The sequence below is a fragment of the Anastrepha ludens genome, chromosome 4 (assembly GCF_028408465.1).
Source record: "Anastrepha ludens isolate Willacy chromosome 4, idAnaLude1.1, whole genome shotgun sequence".
Lineage (NCBI taxonomy): Eukaryota > Metazoa > Arthropoda > Insecta > Diptera > Tephritidae > Anastrepha > Anastrepha ludens.
In genome coordinates, this window is record NC_071500.1 from 44,455,061 (window position 1) to 44,475,034 (window position 19,974).

Consider the following 19,974-nt stretch of genomic DNA (forward strand, 5'->3'; position numbering starts at 1 on the left):
ACTGTCGCTTCGCTAACTAGGGTCGACTTATTCGAGTTCACTAATTCGCTGGGTATATCTATTTAAAAAAGGCACTTTTTAGAAGTATAGATTCGTGACATTACACGTACTAAGGGCAGAGAATGAATATCGGTAGTAAAATAACAGTATCTTGTGAAAAAGTATAAAGCAAGATCATTTATTTTTAAAATTATATTTGTCCTTTTTTTGAAATTTTTTCACAAGATCAGCATTTTCGCCAAGCATCTCGTAAAATGTATCGAAACCATCTTACTTAAATTTAATTATTAACATAGCGCGCAATGTTTTCACTTTTAATGGGAATAAGAATATTAAATATTGGGAATTATAATATTAAAATCGCTTCGACGTAATCAAATTAGAGTGCAGGAGTTAAGAAATAAGCCACCAAGCTACCTGGCTGTCTCCTGATCGAAAAACGCGAAACCAGATCGATCATGTTGTGATAGATGGAAGACACGCTTCTAGTGTATTAGATGTACGTACGATCCGAGGAGCCAACATCGACTCGGATCATTACCTTGTTGCAGCCAAACTGCGCACACGCCTCTGTGCAGCAAAAAACGTACATCTACCTACGCAAAGAATGTTCGACATCGAAAAGCTGCAATCACAACAGACAGCCAGAAGATTCGCCACTCGACTCTCACTCCTGCTCTCGGAGAGCACTGCCCAACACACCGGCATGCGCGAGCAATGGAGCAACATTTCTCGTTCCCTACGTACCGCCGCCGAAGAAGAAATCGGATTCCGGCGAGCCCGAAAAAACAATTGGTACGACGAGGAATGTCATGCTGCCGCCGAAAGAAAAGATGCCGCCTATAGAGCCACGCTGCGATCGGGCGCAACGCGAGCCATGTGGGATCGCTACAGAGAGCTGAAAAAGGAAGAGAGACGTATTATCCGACAGAAGAAACGAGAGGCCGAAATACGTGAGTGCGAGGAGCTTGAGATGCTGGCCAATAGGAACAACGCCCGAAAATTCTACCAGAAAGTTCGGCGGCTTACAGAAGGTTTTAAGACCGGGGCGTTGTCCTGTAAAAACAAAGACGGCGATCTGGTGACTGACGTACAGAGCAATCTTAAATTATGGAGGGAACACTTCTCGAACCTGTTAAACGGTGACAGCTGCGCATGTCATAGAGAATGTGAAGATCCCGATATCCCAATCGTTGGCGACGGAATTGTCGTTCCGTTACCTGACCATGACGAGGTGAGAATAGCGATAACGCGGCTAAAGAACAACAAAGCCGCGGGCGCCGACGGACTGCCGGCTGAGCTATTCAAACATGGCGGCGAGGAGCTGGTAAGGTGCATGCATCAGCTCCTATGCAAAATATGGTCGGATGAAAGCATGCCTTGGAATTTAAGTATGCTCTGCCCAATCCATAAGAAGGGCGATCCTGCAATTTGTGCCAATTACCGCGGGATTAGTCTTCTAAATATCGCCTATAAGGTTCTAGCGAGCGTATTGTGTGAAAGGCTGAAGCCCACCGTCAACCAGCTGATTGGACCTTATCAGTGTGGCTTCAGACCTGGAAAGTCTACCATCGACCAAATATTCACAATACGCCAAATCTTGGAAAAGACCCATGAAAGGAGAATCGACACACACCATCTTTTCGTCGACTTCAAAGCTGCATTCGACAGTACGGAAAGGAGTTACCTGTATGCCGCTATGTCTGAATTTGGTATCCCCGCAAAACTAATACGGCTATGTAAGATGACGTTGCTCAACACCAGCAGCGCCGTCAGAATTGGGAAGGACCTCTCCGAGCCGTTTGATACCAAACGAGGTTTCAGACAGGGTGACTCGCTGTCGTGTGACTTCTTTAACCTGATGTTGGAGAGCATCGTACGAGCCGCAGAACTTAATCGCTCAGGCACAATATTTTATAAGAGCGTACAATTGTTGGCGTATGCCGATGATATTGATATTATCGGCCTTAACAACCGCGCTGTTAGTTCTGCCTTCTCCAAACTGGATAAAGAGGCAAAGCGAATGGGTTTGGTGGTGAACGAGGACAAAACGAAGTACCTCCTGTCTTCAAACAAACAGTCGGCGCACTCGCGTATCGGTACCCACGTCACTGTAGACAGTTATAATTTCGAGGTTGTAAAAGACTTCGTTTATTTAGGAACCAGCATTAACACCGATAACAATGTCAGCCTTGAAATCCAACGTAGAATCTCTCTTGCCAACAAGTGCTACTTTGGACTAAGTAGGCAACTGAGCAGTAAAGTCCTCTCTCGACGAACAAAACTAACACTCTACAAGACTCTCATCATGCCCGTCCTAACTTATGGCTCAGAAGCTTGGACGATGACAACATCCGATGAAGCGACGCTTGGAGTGTTCGAGAGAAAGATTCTGCGTAAGGTTTTTGGACCTTTGCACGTTGGCAACGGCGAATATCGCAGGCGATGGAACGATGAGCTGTATGAGCTTTACGACGACATAGACATAGCGCAGCGAATAAAGATCCAGCTTCGTTGGCTGGGTCATGTCGTCCGAATGGATTCAAACGCTCCGGCTTTGAAAGTATTCGATGCGGTACCAGCTGGTGGTAGCAGAGGAAGAGGAAGGCCTCCTCTGCGTTGGAAAGATCAGGTGGAGAAGGGCTTGGCTTCACTTGGTGTGTCCAATTGGCGCCGGTTAGCACGAGAGAGAAACGACTGGCGCGCTTTGTTAAGCTCGGCCAAAATCGCGTAAGCGGTTATCGCGCCAATTAAGAAGAAGAAGAAGAAGTTAAGAAATAAAATTTGGAGGTTTGCCATTGCCTACCGAGGGGCGACCGCTATTAGAAAAATATTTTTCTTAATTTTGCTGTCTAACCGAGATTCGAACCGACGTTCCCTCTGTGAATTCCGAATGGTAGTCACGCACCAACCCATTCGGCTACGGCGGCCGCGGATTATTCGTTTGATTTTATTACTAAAAAATTATTTGCTGCTATTGCTGTGCAGTACTACCTTCTACGTCTTTTCCAAATGTTAGCTTCAACAACCAAAGTATGCTGCAGCCTTGTCATGTGCTGTCGCTTCAGCTATTCGTTTTGTTCAAAGTGAAAACACCAGCATTTGCATTTATGTTTTGAAAATGTTCCGGCATATGTCCGCCGCTGTTACGAGTTACCCATCGTACACTCAATCAGTCCATTTTTTTGACTACTTTTTCCAATAAATCTGAAAAATAAACCTCACTAATGCTAAACAGCAAAAATGGGACTCAACCGATGGTCATTTGGCTTCAATTCTTGCACGAGCTGCATTTTATAGGCACTTAAGTCAAGATCCTAACGTAAAATTACGACAAAACGACATTTCGGCGCCTTTTTCAAGCTTCGCTTTATGAACTTCACGAGCAGCTTTATTTTCAAGATTTTCAGATGCATTTCAAAGTAAATTTCCACAATTTATAAGCATTGTTATGGCCTTACACGATTCATCATGACTCGCCAAATCTTACTGAACAGAAATGTCAACACAGTTTGCCATTCTTGGATGACAAAACCATAGTTATCCATATCGATAGTTCTCATGCAGCACCCGACTACATACATTATTTGAAAGAAAAAGAGTATGCAATACCCATTATTGGTGGTCATATAGGTAAAATGCCTTGCTTTCAATCCCTACTTTAAAGAATTAGAGACACATTTTAGTGGAATGGTTTTCAATAGCGACCACAATAATTTCTTGTTTTTTTTCAATTACAGCTTTCGCATAAATAATTAATCGACTAGGCACAACCAGGCGTGTAAGTTGTGTGTAATTATTAATGTGCTCAATGAAGGTATTTATTTATATTTTACAGTGCTGAAAAAAGCTCTTAATTGAGGTCGAATTGTCACCAACAAATACCATAAAAGCAATAATTTAATTTGTTGGATTTATTGTTAATCTATCCCTCATCTCATCAAATTAAAATACGAAAGATAGATATTTAGGGGGCACTAAAATGGTTTTAATCTTTGAGCAAATGTAATAAAACTGTGTCTCAAATGTAATATATTTATTTAAAAAAGTATAGCAAAAAAATGTTGATGGAACAAAAAAAATTATATTAAGATGAATGTAATATCTTTTTTCCACTTACATTTTTATACTATATCTACATTGAATAAACTGTTAAAATCAATCTTTAAAATTCTCATACAGATATTTCCGCATCGAATACTTAATTTGGTAAGTGATATTAAAGTGAGTGATGGGGTAGTTCACTTCTAACAGTAATTGCAATATGAAAACAGTTCGTCGTCTGCATTCGAACAAAACCTTGACAATGAACTTAAGACTTTTTGAAGCAATACTTCTGTAAAAAATATATACTTAAATGCTTTGTTTGCGCCACAAAATACAGCACTTATTTTCCACATCTCGTGCATCTAATCTTTCATTCTGATTCAGCATCATAGCCCAAATTTGATCTAGCTTCATCTCGGTATTCTATCTCTACTTTCATAACCTGACATCTTCTAGATGTGTAGACCGATGATATTAAAAAAATACTTTCCTCGAAGTGCAGAGCCCAATCAGCATGAATTTTCAAGAAGTACACCTTTGAAAAGAATAATCCTTTATCTCGGGTTTAATACTCACTGTGGGCATAAATTATTCAATGACAGAAAAAGTTGGTTTTAATAGCACCCACCCCTGGCAGGCAATGGCAAATTTCAGAATGAAAAAATCTCTCACAAAAGAAGCAAATCCTTCTTAGTTTTCTAGCAGTTGCCGATTTGTTTTGTCCTGAATCGCGTCGGCGTAATTGAAGAGGTGTCTCCTGACGTGTCTAAAAGGCGACTCTAGTTCAAACAAGTGTTTACATGGATGAATCCTGTGGTAGCACCCTTGTAGAAACTGTTTGCTGAGCAGTTTGTTGTGCTCCTTCAAAGGGAAAGAGAAGTCAGTCGATTTTATTGCTTTAACTCGTGTGGCGCCCATTCATTGAATCTCAGTTGTATTTGCCTAGCTTGTGGTTTCACCTTTATCAAAAAAAAAAAGCTGTAGAATACTGCGTGTTTTCTCTTTGCTTTGTTCAATTTTGAGGAGTATTAAAACAAAACTGGGTTAGGCAATTATAATATTGGGAGGTTGAATTAGTTTTAAAGGTGACACACAGATGGCACTATTTATCACTTTATCGCGTTGGCAATACTGAATATATATTCATGACAAAGCCTCATCCCTGGGCTTTGTTTATCAGTATCTGCCATTTCGCTGAAGTATAAACAACGCAGTGTTTTCGTGCTCCGAGTATGTCAACTTTCGTGCCGTCGAAACGCAATTTGCGGGAAGCTTTGCTTTTCTGCTTCAATTTGAAAAAAAAATACAGCCCAAGCCCGTGAATTGCTGCAGGAGGCCTACCCAGACCATACTCCGTCGATTTCAACATGTGAGTACTGGTTTCGACGATTCAAAAGTGGTGATTTTCACACCGAAGACAAGGAGCGTCTTCGCCAGCCCAAAAAGTTCGAGGACGTGGAATTGGGGGAATTGGTAAACGAGGACTCGTGCCAAACCCAAGAAGAGCTTGCTGAATCATTGGGCGTTGATAAATCAACCGTTTGCAAGCGTCTAAAAGCGATGGGAATGATCCAAAAGCAAGGACATTGGGTCCCGTACGAGTTGAAGCTGCGCGACGTCGAACGGCGATTTTTTACGTGCGAATTGCTGATCGAGCGACAAAATCGGAAGGGTTTTTTGCATCGGGTGGTGACTGGCGACGAAAAATGGATCCAATACGATAACCCAAAACGCAAAAAATCATGGGGTTTGCCCGGCCACGCATCAACGTCGACGGCCAAGCAGAATATTCACGGCAAGAAAATCATGCTCTGCATTTGGTGGGATCAGGTCGGCGTCGTATATTTTGAGCTGCTTCAACCGGGCGAAACAATCACGGGGGATCGTTACCGACTGCAATTGATGCGTTTAAGCCGGGCATTGAAAGAAAAACGGCCGGAAACGGTAAAAAGGCACGACAAGGTTATTTTGCAACATGACAACGCTCGGCCGCATGTTGCTCAACCTGTCAAAAAATACCTTGGAACGCTTGGCTGGGAAGTGTTACCCCACCCGCCGTATAGTCCAGATATAGCTTCCTCCGATTATCATTTGTTCCGGCATATGAGTCTCGATTTGGCGGACCAGCGGTTCTCCTCGTACGAGGCTACCAAAATATGGGTTGAGTCATGGATAGCCAAGCAGCGGCCAGAATTTTGGAGAAACGGCATCCGGAAATTGCCCGAAAGATGGGCGAAAGTTGTAGCTAGCGATGGCCAATACTTCGAATAAAATATTTTGTACCGTTTTTTCACAATAAAGCCGCAAATCTTCGAAAAAAACCTTTAAAACTAATTCAACCTTTTCTTCATCGGTTACACCTACACTCCTTCCCACTAGTTTTGCAAATTTGTTTTCAAAATAATCAACCAAATAAGTACCTTTTGCGAATAGTGCAATTGTATTCTAAAAAAAGTGATTACTGATTACTCCGCTCGATGGTAGTTGTAAATGACGGCTTAATTTGCCTCGACTAGTACGAAAAGTAAATAATAATTTTTGAGGAAAATGTTAAGTTAAAAGACGCTTTGGTTGTAAACTGTTATTGGTTTTATTTAAAAGGGGGTATGTGGGTTGAAGAGTTCGATTCGGAGAAGAGTTGCAAAGTGCTTTAAGGTATTTAAGAAAAATCGTGGACAAGCTGATGTAATCGCATGATTTAATTTAATTTCAAAAATTTAAATTAATTCTGAATAGTTTTTCATTCTCATATATTTTCCTGGAGAGCCATCCACAACATTTACTGAGCACTAAGTTAATTCGTCTAAAGACTCAATATTTTTGCCGCGGTTCAAGCTTTGTATAATAATTGCTGTATGTATTAGTGCTCTAAAGTGGAATTGTAGAAAACTGCTTTCATCCTTTCATTTTTAAATATTAGGTAGGTAATTCCATACTAAGTTAAGGCACACCATTCCAAAACTCGTCCTTCTCTGCTGCTATGTCTGATCCATATTTCTAAGGTCCTGAAAATTGTAAATGAAAAAATCAAGACCATAGAAATTAATTTTTTTTTTCAGCCAGCAGGAATTTTGCATTTCCTTATTGCCGATGAGCAGCACGTTTAATCATAAACCGTTTGTTCGAAATACTGGCCATTCTTGATTTTTTTACTTAAATTTTTAGAACGCGGGATACAGTTTGTTAAAGCCAACTATTTGAAAAGTGACATACTTTGTATGTACATATATGTTTTATATAAGTGCATACTTAGTTTAATATAAAATAGTGACTTTCATATCTAATTATTGAACAAAACACAAAATAGGGATTCCTTTAAAGTTAAAAGTTAAGTTTTTATTTCATATGCAACTATGTGTGTATACATGAAAATAGAAACATAAGCAAACCACTCTTGTGTATTGAAGAAATTCATGTGGGAGTCTTTTTCTTAATAGGGCGATGGATATTCTCATTAATAAACCCACATATGCGCTTATAAATATGCAATATATTACGAATATTTCTGTTGCTTCTTTAGCCCTCAACCCCCACTACTGCCACATGGATACATTAAGGTATGCGCTAAATTAACATACATTTAACAGTGGGTGTAAACAGGTGTGATATTTTGAGTATAAAAGCACAAGCTGAAGTTGCAATTACATCAATTGTTCGACATAGCTTCAAGAAAAAGTTTTCCCAATTAAGAAATCGTTTATTAAATATATTATTGATAAAACTTTAAATATTTGTTAAGTCATGTTAGCGCTAAATTTGTTGAAACTCTACGCTTTGCTACTTGTTTTGATAGTAGGCTTGCAGCAAAATACTGCCCAGCGCACGGTTTGTGGTCCGGCGTTGGATGCGGTGCTTAGCACTCTTTGCGTGCACGGCTTTAACACGAAATTCAAGAGGTCAAGTGAGTACATTTAATATGGTAAAAGTGGTATAATACAAATATAAAACATGTGACGACAATCGATATTAAATAAATATTTCTTAATTTCTATTTCATTACCGAAAATATTGAAACTGATCGAATTCTAGTGGATTTGGATGAACATAACGGCAATGAGCTGGTAGAAGAACTGCCCTTCCCCTATGCAAATTCGCCGTTCTTAGGCAAGATACACGGTGGCTATGTTGATACGTTGGCCAAAACACGTCGCCGTCGTGACGGTGTGTATGATGAATGTTGCAACAAGGGATGCACCTATAACGAAATCTTATCGTACTGCAATCGATACGAAGATTTGATTCGCGGCCTTTAGGCTATTAAAATTATAAATATGAAAGGAATTAAACAAAAGGATAAACTAATAGTGGATTATTAGTATAATATTATTGTTGTATGTACATGCAAGTGTATAACATTTTATAATTCAAAATTGATAAATGAAAAATAAATGTGTGCTTGTGCTTTAATTTTCATGTTTTTGAAATTATACTTATTTCAACAGGTCTTATTTCCATTTGTATTCCCTTCATTGATTTCTGTATTTCTTCCTGCGCTGAGGGCAAACCCAATTTAATGGTGGTATTTGGTGGATGCATTGCGATCAGTATAGAAAAAAAAATAGAGCAAAGTCTCTTTTAGACATTTTCACGCTATCGACCATTTGATACCAGACGAGGTTTTACTATATATACGGCGACTCGCTGTCGTCTGACTTTTTTAACCTGATGCTGGAAAAGATCGTGCGAGCCGCAGAAATCAATCGCTAAAGCACAAAATTTTATAAGAGCGTATAATTGATATCATCGGCCTGAACAACGGCGCTGTTAGTTCTGCCTTTTCCAAACTGGATAAAGAAGCAAAGCAAACAGGTCTGGTGATGAACGAGGACAAATCGAGGTACTTGCTGTCATCAAACAAAAAGTCGGCGCACTCGCGTATCGGCACCCACGTTACTGTTGACAGTTATGTTTTCGAGGTTGTAAGATACTTAGTTTATTTAGGAATCAGCCTCGGCACCGATAATAAAATCAGCCTTGAAACCCAACAGAGAATCTGACTTGCCAACAAGTGCTACTTTGATCAAAGTAGGCAATTGATTTGTAAAGATCTCTCTCTCCCAACAAAAAACACACTTTATAAATCTTTCATCAGTCCCTTCCTATTATACGGCGCAGAAACTTGTGCGATGATAACATCCGATGAGGCGTGCCGGGGATTGTTTAGGAGAAAGGTTTTGTGGACCAATGTTTGGACCTTTGCGTATCACGAGCGATGGAGCCATTGATAAGCTCTACGGTGCAACGAATAAAGATCCAGCGGCCCGGTGGCTGGGCCATGTCTGAATGGATGCAAACGCTCCAACTCTAAAAGTATTCGTTGAGGTATAGGCTGGTGGTAGCAGAGGGAGAGAGGCCTTCATTGTGTTAATAAGATTACGTGAAGGAGGACTTGACCTTACTTCATTTCTCCAACTGACATCATTTATCACGAAAAAGAAAAGACCTGCGCCCTATGTTAAGTTCGACGAAAAATCGCTTAAGCGATTATGGCGTGGCTTAAGAATATGCGGATTTGAGAACAAATTAATTGGCAAAAAGTTAGAGAAAATCATGTTTTTTAAAATATCTACATTATTTTAAAGACCCTTGCAGATAATATTAGCGCCAAAAAATAAGATACTGAACTATTGTTAAATCATACTAGACATAAAAGTCATAAAGTGACTTTTTTTAACCACAATTATACTTTTTGTGATATAGTGACTTTTATTTTAGGACCGAAAAATTAAAGATTAAGCACAACTGATGCGAAAAGCTATTTTTTCAGGGGCATATCGATCTCTGAACTTTACTGGCCCCATGCCATCATGTTTTGCTCGATTCAGGCATATAAGTCTCAAGTCCTTAGAAATTCGCAGGTCTATACTGCGCCTGCCCTTTACTCATAATATCATTACAGGAGTAATTAATTGTCCCTACGAGCTGGAAAGGAACCGATTTAATGTTCCCCAGCGATCTCTTAGGAAGCTTGAACCTTTTCATGGGGAAAACTATAGAACTAAGTATGCCAGTCATGCTCCCATTACTCCCGTTACACGTAAATTAAATTCCACTAATAAGGATGCTGATCTTAATTTTTCGCTTCCAAGAGTTCCTTTTTTAAATATTGTCTTCTCGATACTATAATGGTTTTTAAATATATATATAATTGGCGCCTACATCCTTTTTAGGTGTTTGGCCGAGCTCCTCCTCCTATTTATGGCGTACGTCTTGAGGGACTAACAGTTTCATGCCGACTCCGAACGGTAGATATTTTTTATGTGGAGCTTTTTCATGGCAGAAGTACACTCGGAGGCTTGCCATTTCCTATCGAGGGGCGACTGCTATTAGAAAAATGTTTTCTTCGTATCGGTACTTCACCGAGATTTGAACCGACGTTCTCTCTGAATTCCGAATGGTAATCACGCACCAATCCATTCGTCTACGACGGTCGCCGTTTTTAAATATATGTAATATAATATATCAATCATAGTGTGTAAGGTATAAATTTCCTAGACTTAAATGTATGAAAAATAAATAAATAAAAATACGCATATGTACGTACAGGATTTTCCGATTAGCACAGGTTAAAACAAAACTCTCTTGGAAGGTTTCGTTCGACTTAAGTTACATGAACTTACTATGTCTATGCAGTGTCTGCAAATGAAAAATTTGATGAAATGTCGTAAAACAAATTTTCAAACTGCCACAAATTAGAAATGGCTGTACTGATTAAAGTTCTGTCTTATTGTTATAAAACTTTGAAATATTTACGTTCACTATGCTTTGTTCGTTTTAGCTTTTATTATTAAAATTTTGAAAACAGAAGCATTAAAAACTGCTGGTTGTGTGCATATGCGCCGTATGTTATTGATTATTATATCTTCATATGCAAATATGATAGATTTCCCAGCTGTGGGCAATAACTATGATGAGAAACAACAAAATTGTGAAGAGGATTTCGGCTCCCATGTCACAGAGGAATTCACCAGCCGAATTTTGCAGGTTCAATTCACACATATTCACACACTCGTCCAAGCCGTCGTTGTTCAGAAGTGTCATAGGTTAATTTTTTTTGAATATCACTAACACTACCTTATTTTTTTCGTAAACAAACTGCTTCGTGACCACAAGTGATGTCATACCCTCAGTTGATTCTGTTAAATTTGCTCAGGGCCGAATAACGGTCTGCTAAGTAGCTGACTTTCAATTTTATTTATTGATTTTATTTAGACGAATTTTTATTTCCTTCGCTTAATTTAGTAAAACAAACAAGTTAAAAACTAAGCAGAAGTATTTCCTTTTACCCCTAACTTTATGTTGGGGAATCAGTTCTTAGCGTTTTTTTCGAAGACTTTTATTTACATAAAAAACAATAATTATTTCAATAAGTTGATCAGTTATATACTTCCCGTTGCTGTTTACAATCTCTTCCCACCTCTCGAATGATTTGTTGATGCCGATCCGGCAAAAATTGCCTGGTCTGGTGTCAAAGAAGTTGTTAAGCCAGTTTTTAAGGACCTCTTTGTTATCGAATGTAACGTCCTTCATATGATTTGACAGGGACCGGAAAAGATGGTAATCGGTCGGTACAAGGTAACAGGGCCTCCCATTCGAGCTCTTGGAGTGCGGCTTTGCCGACTTGTGCAACATGAGATCTTTAGTTGTCGTGAAGGAGTATGGTTCGACCATGTCGATCAGGTCTTTTCAGTCGAATAGCCTCATTCACGCGGTAGAGCTCTGTAGAGCATGTTGAACGTGGTGTTCTTTTCGAGAATTTCCCATGCACGAAGTCATCCCAGTCCTACCGAAGACGTATAATAATATTCTTCTGAAGATCCGGCTTGACTCTCAGCTTTAGCGAATCTCCTGGAGCCACCCACTTCTTTCTTTGCTTCGTATTGATTTTATAGGCACCACTTATCATCTTCCGTAACGATTCGGTACAAAAAGCGCTGTTTATGACCGCGTAATTTGAAGGCGACTTTCTTCGTTCTTTCGTTGAGCTCGTGAGGCAATTTGTCGGTAAATCCGAATAAAGGTGATTAAGAATCGTTTTATGCTCACAGTTTATTTTGTCCGCCAATACACGACTGGTTTGGCGACCGTTCTCCTTCAGCGATTTGAGTGCTTTGAGACGTTCTCTATCGAATTCAGAAGGCCTTCCGCTGCAAGATGTATCATCGACGTCAAAGTCTCCATTAAGCTTTGCAAACCCTTTTTGTGCTGTAGACTCGCCTACGACATCATCTCCGTACACGTCGCCAATGTCCGGGCTGCTTCTGCAGCCGTTTGACCTTAATGAAAAGCAAAGAAAAGCAGGTGTCGAAAATATTGATTTTTGTTTGGGTACTCCATTTCTAAGCCTCAAAACTAATAATAAAATAAATAACTTAAAAATGCACTTAACAATGTTTTGTACAGCAGAGAGAGGTTTATCGAATAAATACTTACCCTTTCCCAAACAGAAGACAACTTGTTGTAAAATAAAAGAAAATATGAAAACGCTATGAATTTATTCCTCAACCCAATATTTAAACAGTTTGTTTGGAGTTTCATTAATTGGGAAAACTTTTTCTTGTCTGCCATTCTTTATTCTTGTATGCTTTAATCCATCTTTCAATTTTTCCGTACCTTAATTTGAAAATATTGATTATGAATGTCTTTTTTGATTGATTATCCAAATCTTAACTTCTAGTCGCTAATTATTACAAAATTTTCACCCTCATCTACTTATGTATGTTGATCAAAAAATGCGAACTTCTTGTAGCCTATTAATTTCCTAAGTTACATAGTTCTACATGAAAAACCTGGTCGCAAAATGCAGAATGTGTTAAGCATGGCCCATCTCGCAGTTGTTAGGTGATATGGGAATAAATTTGTAGTGAATGTTAATATTAACCTTTTTGCATTATTTACATAAAGCCCACCTTATGCCAATACAAACTGTCTGTATATGAAAGTGTAAACTCTACCTCACACACCCACATGTGCGCTTATAAATATGCAACACATGAACTGCAAAAATTATTCACGATTATTTTAACCTCTCACGACCTTGATTTCCCTAGAGGCTAAGAAATGAGAAAGTAGGCCATAATGCGTGTGTTTGTTTGCATCTTTTGCTAGTATTTAACTACTTAGCCGATTTGCTGGTATAAAAGCACAGTTAGCGACTGCAAATTCCATCAGTTATTTTACACAGCTTCAAAAATAAGTATTGCTGAGAGTTCATTAAATATACGTATTACCTTCTATTTAATAAAATATAAAATCTCTAAAACAATACATCAAATATGATGTCGCTGAATTTGTTAAAAATCTACGCTTTGCTGCTGATTTCGTTAGCAAGTTTTCAACACAGTGCTGGCCAACAAACCGTTTGCGGTCCTGCGTTGGATTCTGTACTCGATACCATTTGCGAAAATGGTTTCAACACAAAATTCAAGAAGTCTAGTAAGTAAATTTGTAAATGTAAAAGTAATGAAACTTTCTCTTTAAGCCCAGTTATTATGTTTTCATAATTTGTATTGAGTAAAAAAATCTCAATGTCATTTGAAAATTAAATGAATTTAAAATTATCAAATTCTAGTGGAATGGGATCATCATGGCAATAATGAGCTGGAAGATGAGCTGCCCTTCCGCTTTGCTGCTTCACCTTTCTTAGCTAATTTTCATGGTGGCCAAGTCGACACATTAGCTAAGACCCGTCGTCGCCGTGAGGGTGTATATGACGAATGTTGCCGCAAATCTTGTACCTACAGCGAGTTATTCTCATACTGTAAATAAATTGTCAATGTGTTTCTATACAAATAATGTTGCCGGTTTTGCGATAATGAAGGAGGTTGGAGTAAAAAGGGCCACCAAGCGTAAATAGGATGCCCTTTTTGCAAATGTGATACAAAGGTTACATATTTAACTTTAGCAGAAATATTATTAATACTTAGCATTTATATATATATATATGTATATATGTATATGTTTTACAGAGAATTGTATATATAAAATCGTAAAGATTGAAATTTATGCCTGTTACTGGAATTGCTGAAAAATATTTCAAAATAAATTCATGTTAATACTCGTAAACAAATATACGCTAAAACTTTTCGATTCAAAACCTGTTTTTAAAAGCCTTAAATGCATCTTACGCTTTTCTGTAGCTAAACATAGCGCTTAAATGTTCAAACTTCCGGCAATTGCTGTTGTATTACTTGTAAACTATATTTGATAGCGGAATTAACACAAATTTGCTGGTCTAATAGAAAATGTTAAGTTAACAGTGATCGCGTAACACAAATATAAATTTTTTTCTGCGGTAGTAAATATATAAACGATCTCGGTAGTCTAGCGTAAGAGCACTAGCCTGCGATCCCAGAGGTTGTAAGTCGAATCCCACGTCAAGCAAGGTCCTCGCACTTTTCCCAACTTACCTACTTTCTAGTTTCTATAAAAAAAGCAAAAAAAATAATTTCAGTTCTAAACCCCAAAAACCTTATCCTTCCAATCCTTACACCCGCACAAAAGTCAGCGCATTACTTCTATTGTGGGTGCTAAAGCAAGCAAAAAGCATTGCAAAAGACACAGTTACACATTGCATCAGTGATGCCAGCAAGAGGAACGGGCAATCGCGGTAATAGCGCAGATACACTAAATTTAGCAAAGTACTCAACCATCTGTGTCATCCTTCTTGCAGAATAATTTGCTACACAGATGGCGCTCCAAACAGTAAGAAAGCCAGGGGTATTCCCACTACTTAGGACTGGTAGCGGTAGGCTAATCACCTACCCTATCGGAAAGCAAAATAGATTAACGAAACCAACACAAGACTGAGTCTTTTCGAGGCTCTATGTTCCCGAGTAGAGTGAACAAGGAAAAAAGTATATATACATAAAAAAAATAAGGATCACGAACTAAATCTTATGTGGTACAGTTTTACTTTAGAAAATTATCATTTTCTGCATATTCATCATGCGAGTAATATAACATAAGTTCTGTTAAGGAAGGAAACAATAAACATGAGATGATCTTCTGTGCATGGGTAAGCAGGTCTGGTGGCTGCCAAAATAACACACTTTGACCAGTCGTAGGTCCATTGTGATACCACTGGAACTGTTTCCTTACACTATGGAATTCCTTTTAAACCATACTGTGGTCCTTCACGCTCACAAATGAGGTGTTTAATAGTTTCCTTTTCTTCTGTATTCTAGCAGCTTCTACAATAATGGAACTCCCAGCTTTCTTGCATGGCTACATATTAGACAATTACCGGCTAATACACCAATCAATGTTCCTGTATTATCTCTATTGAATTTTAGCAGGCATTTTGAACGACCACTGTTGAGTTTCGGCCATGTCAATTTGCTTAATTCGTATGTTGTTAGGCTTTGTCATTTTGTATTTACTATTTTACTAGTTTCTCTGTCTATCAGTAACTTACAAGTGGCAATGGACAAAGGTATCAACGTTTCATCCAATTGGATAGCAAGCGTTGTACCCATTCGAGCAAGTTTATCTCCTTTGCATTTTCTTGCTATATTCCTCTGGCCTGGTACCCAAATGATATGTACTTTGTAATATTGAGACACGTCTTTTAGTAGTTTAAAACATTCTAAGACTGGTTTTGACGAGTACGTTTTAGATTCTAGCGCTTTTATTGTTGCTTGACTGAAGGAAGACTTCGTTTGTGAATAATACTCTCGTTTTTATCGCTGTGAGTTCTTTAATATCAGTGACTTCCGCTTGAAATACACTACAGTGATCGGGTAGGTGGAATGATTGTTTTATCTCCAATTTTTCGGAGTAGTTACTTCATCATAGAAGTGCAGGCAATTCTGTTTACCATTTGGGACTACTTTAGTTAACTTCATTAAATTGTAAACATTCAATAATTTTGAAACTTAAACAGAGTTGTCAACTGTAGTTGAGCTCTTGGTGGATGTAGATTATTAATTTTTATGGTAAAGTTATCGTTTTCCAAATGAGTTGTAAAAGAGCACTAGTTTATACGCTGATTTACATGCAAAGCAACAAATCATAAATACGCAAAATTTGGATGATTAATGTTTTAAAATAACTTAATAACTTTTTTAATAGAAGTAAAAAAATAATATTGGAACAACATCAAGACGCACACCAGAAATCGGAGGAGGAGCTCGGCCAAACATACAAAATGGGTGTATGCACCAATTATATACTATATATATATATTGTAAATAATATTTTGAGTAACGGAAATCTTTATTTTGACCTTTAAACGCCTCGTTGCTAACTCCACTGCTATCCAATTCACAAATCTCGCAAACGCGTTCAAATTATTGAAACTGATTATGTTTTGAAACTGATATTTTTGGGGGAAATAATCATCTCAATGAGTCGACAATTCATAGGCTGTTGAAAAACTTTCAAAAAACTGGATCGGTCGCGGATATGAAAAATTAATGGCAGATCAAAAACTGGTTCTGTTGCGAATATCGCTGCTGTAAAGCAAAGTGTTGCTGAACAATCTTGAACATCGATTTCTCGACGTTCTCAACCATAAGGCATTCATGAATCGACTGTTAGGCGGATTTTACCTGTAAACGTGCTCATGTAGGACATTTAAATGATATATTATTTATAATAATTAAATTTTTAAGGGCCATATTTTGAATAAAAATAGAGAAACCTGAAACAATGTCTTATTTTAAACAACTTATTTTGACCTCAATTATGTTGCTATTGTGATTGGTCATGAAAGAATTTGACAAATTTTAACTCAAACAGCATTTTCTTTTGCTCCCTTTTTATTTAATTTTGTGAGTCAATGGTAGCTTAGATCAGCATTTCCATAGCTGAGTTACCCGAGTTTGAATGTTCTTTTGCGTTTCGTGTAAAAGAGAATACGGTCAGTATAAATAATTAATTTCGAAATGAGACTGATTTTGTTAGTAACCCTTGTAACACTCAAAGTAATTACTCTTTAACAAATGGTATCACTTTTCAAGTTAAACTAAATTTAACGTGCTTGATTGTTAAAATATTTATTAAGGAATGTGCAAACACTTTATTTAAAGTTAAGCCAATTAACATTTTATGAGACTATCAAAGAATCAAACTCATCAACAAAATGATAGTATATTTACCTAAACCTAGTTTTGAGTATTTGAATACTGCCCAAATTTATTGGGACTATCTTCCTGTAAAATCATTTTATTTGAAGTTAAAATATACTGACAGTCGCATTATGAATTAAAGCTTTCTGCAGAAAATAGCTACGGAATGAATTATGTTGGATTATTCTGAATTTTCTTTTTCAGTGGCAAACTTGTTATTATTGTTTTATTACTTCCAATAACAATTCATTTTTAGTATTGGGTTAATTACAAAAAAAAAGTTGGTAAATGCGTTTATTATCAATCATTGCATCTGCAGCGAGAAATGCTATATTATTTGTAAGCCCCGAATGAGGGAAATTCAGCCACGATACGAAACCTTGTTTTCTATGACGCAACATGCGGAAATTCGTTTTCACATTACACTAATTTGTATGTGGTTGAATGTTGCAACATCATGTTTAAAGTATTCTAGCGCCTTTCATATAACCATATCTTATACTCATTTTTCGTTTTGACCTGATTAAAATACCAAAGTGACACTACCTACTTAGTGAACATTTTATACCTACCGCGTGCACTCACGCCGACTCCAACTGAAACCACCAACACATATAACCTTCTAGCTTTCAATAAAAGAAATGTGTATTATTCCACCCAGCATATCGTGGTTTGGAGTTGATATTAAAATTTAGGTAAAAATGAATGTTGAATTTCAGTACTTGGACCCTATTAAAAGGCTTTTCATTGCGCCTAAATTTCGGCTCAGGATATACATAAGGAAACATATGCGCATAATACATCGATATTCCATTTAATTCTTCCACGTGCAGAGCCACGTGTGCGTTCACAAGAATTTATTTTTAGTTCAGGTTTCTATGCATGCTTCAGACAGGCAATAAAGCGTGAACTAAATTAAATTGGCATACAAATATTTGTGCTTATACTCTCATATGTACAAGTAACTAAACTATTTCCAAGAATTTGTTAGTGGTATAAAAGAGGAGTCAGCAGCTGCAAATTACATCAGTTGTTTAACTAAGTTTCAAGAAAAAGTAGTGATAGCAGTTAAAGAATTAGAATAATGGAACGTCATTATATCGCTGAATTAGTTAAAGATCTGTGCTTTGTTATTGATTTTGTTAGTAGGATTGCAGCAAAGCACTGCCCAGCGAACGGTTTGTGGTCCTGCTCTGGATGTATGAAAGAACTGAACTGAGCAACACTAGGATGGTTGATGGTATTCACAAAATTGTCATGTAAAGGTGACAAATATATATGCCACTTCGTTGATAAAAGAATAGAGGTTTGCTTAAGCGAGTTCTACACTTCATTCCTCTAGCCTTTAAGTATGCAATGTAAATAGGAAATTTATTGGAGAGCAGCCAACCACTACTTGAATTTTTTAAATTTTCTTTTAACCGCATCATACTGTGACGTTTTATTAGACTTATATGAGGGCAGTCTCTCAGCAGGCTTCTGAATTGAATAGCTGATTCAGTGTGTGCCTACTAATCTTATGGGCTCTTCCCTGAGCAACCGGCCATCTCTTTTCCTAACCTAATCTAAGTCTTTTGCTTCAACTAACTGTGTTAGTGTTGCTTACTCGTGTGACTTTTCGCTTTCATTTTACAGATATCTTTGTGGTTCTATTTAGATAGGATGGGGAGTTTACGTGACTTCAATTAATTTTAACTCAGATAATTTTAAAGCATAATGATTTTCATAATTTCATTTTTCATTATTAATTTTTTCATAATTGATTTTCGCGCATAACGCAAGTAGCTTTTGCACCTACAGGTTTACCTAATAATTCATTTGTAGCACTTTCCTGTAGTAATAGCATTAGAGCCCACAAATTCACCACTTATCAATCGCTGGAATTGTGAACGTCGTAATGTAAAATAATGCCCACAAATACATCCAACTCAATTGAATCCATTGAAATTTAACTAAATTTGGGATAGTCTCGTTTCACTCTGTTATATTCCACTACAAATTTTGCTCCTCCTTGTGTTTGTGGTGTGCGTCTTGATGTTTTTTCCACAGAAGGAAGTACCTACAGTTTTGTGCCTGCTCCGAGCAGCCGATGGTTTTTTATGAGGAGGTTTTTTATGACAGAAGTTTTGGCCATTCCCTGCAGAGAGGCGACGGTTACTACATATAACTCACTTTCCAATTCATACGGCAGCCGCCAAAACGCCATTAGACATCTCTAATTGTTAGAAAGCTGAACCATCTCACCCGTAGATCACTTCTTAAATACCTTTTTTGCAACAGCCTCGCGTAGTGTTTGCGTTTGTTCGATCAGTTTTCTTCCCTCTTCACATAAAAATATTTAAAAAAAGTTTAAGATGTTTTCATAATTTCGCTAAATCCTGACAATCCCGAGACCCTGTTATTTAATTAATCTCGGAGTGGATTAATGATAAAAATCCTGAGATACGCAATAGTTTCTTGTTTAAGTGTAGGAATAGTTCGGAATAGTATTTGGCATAAAATCTTATTAACAGAAGCTTGACATTAATCAAACTTACAGAATGTTACCTGCTACAAAGCCAATTTTAGAAAATGCAACAGATTTCGAGTCCAATGAATTTATTTAACTGTCAAAATACTTTGCTTTAAATGGATTGTTATCCCTACTGACACATCTTAAATCATAAAACACCAAAACTTCATTCAAAAACTGCATCTCTGATTTTCAGCAGCTTTCTTTTAATATCACACCAAGATACGTTAAAATATTTTAAGTTTTTAGTAAAAAACCAAATGCTTATTTCAATAAATTAAGAAAGTTGTATCCCAGGAAGAAACACGAATATCTCAAGATCCCGGGATCAGCAAACAACGCTAG

At 37.6% G+C, this 19,974-nt stretch overlaps 2 protein-coding genes across 3 annotated transcripts; both read left to right on the forward strand.

Annotated features, from left to right (window-relative positions):
- Positions 1–7,712: 7,712 nt before the first annotated feature.
- Positions 7,713–8,423, forward strand: LOC128861594 (probable insulin-like peptide 3). The gene is made up of 2 exons (XM_054099835.1): positions 7,713–7,948; positions 8,077–8,423. Exons 1-2 carry the CDS (start codon positions 7,789–7,791, stop codon positions 8,298–8,300), a joined length of 384 nt encoding a protein of 127 aa, XP_053955810.1. The 5' UTR covers positions 7,713–7,788; the 3' UTR covers positions 8,301–8,423.
- Positions 8,424–13,233: 4,810 nt separating this feature from the next.
- Positions 13,234–14,161, forward strand: LOC128861362 (probable insulin-like peptide 1). Of its 2 annotated transcripts, XR_008454366.1 has the most exons (3): positions 13,234–13,482; positions 13,619–13,921; positions 13,974–14,161. XR_008454366.1 is itself a non-coding variant. In XM_054099460.1 (2 exons), exons 1-2 carry the CDS (start codon positions 13,323–13,325, stop codon positions 13,813–13,815), a joined length of 357 nt encoding a protein of 118 aa, XP_053955435.1. In that variant the 5' UTR covers positions 13,234–13,322; the 3' UTR covers positions 13,816–14,160. The 2 variants fall into 2 exon arrangements, 1 of the variants encoding a protein (XP_053955435.1); XM_054099460.1 differs by having other exon boundaries at positions 13,619–14,160.
- The last annotated feature ends 5,813 nt before the right edge of the window (positions 14,162–19,974 follow it).

Excerpts from the sequence above, each read along its gene's own strand:
- LOC128861362 (XM_054099460.1), top strand. The coding sequence starts at position 13,323 with ATGATGTCGCTGAATTTGTTAAAAATCTACGCTTTGCTGCTGATTTCG. Across the intron at positions 13,483-13,618 it reads CACAAAATTCAAGAAGTCTA|TGGAATGGGATCATCATGGC; the intron begins GTAAGTAAATTT and ends ATCAAATTCTAG.
- LOC128861594 (XM_054099835.1), top strand. The coding sequence starts at position 7,789 with ATGTTAGCGCTAAATTTGTTGAAACTCTACGCTTTGCTACTTGTTTTG. Across the intron at positions 7,949-8,076 it reads CACGAAATTCAAGAGGTCAA|TGGATTTGGATGAACATAAC; the intron begins GTGAGTACATTT and ends ATCGAATTCTAG.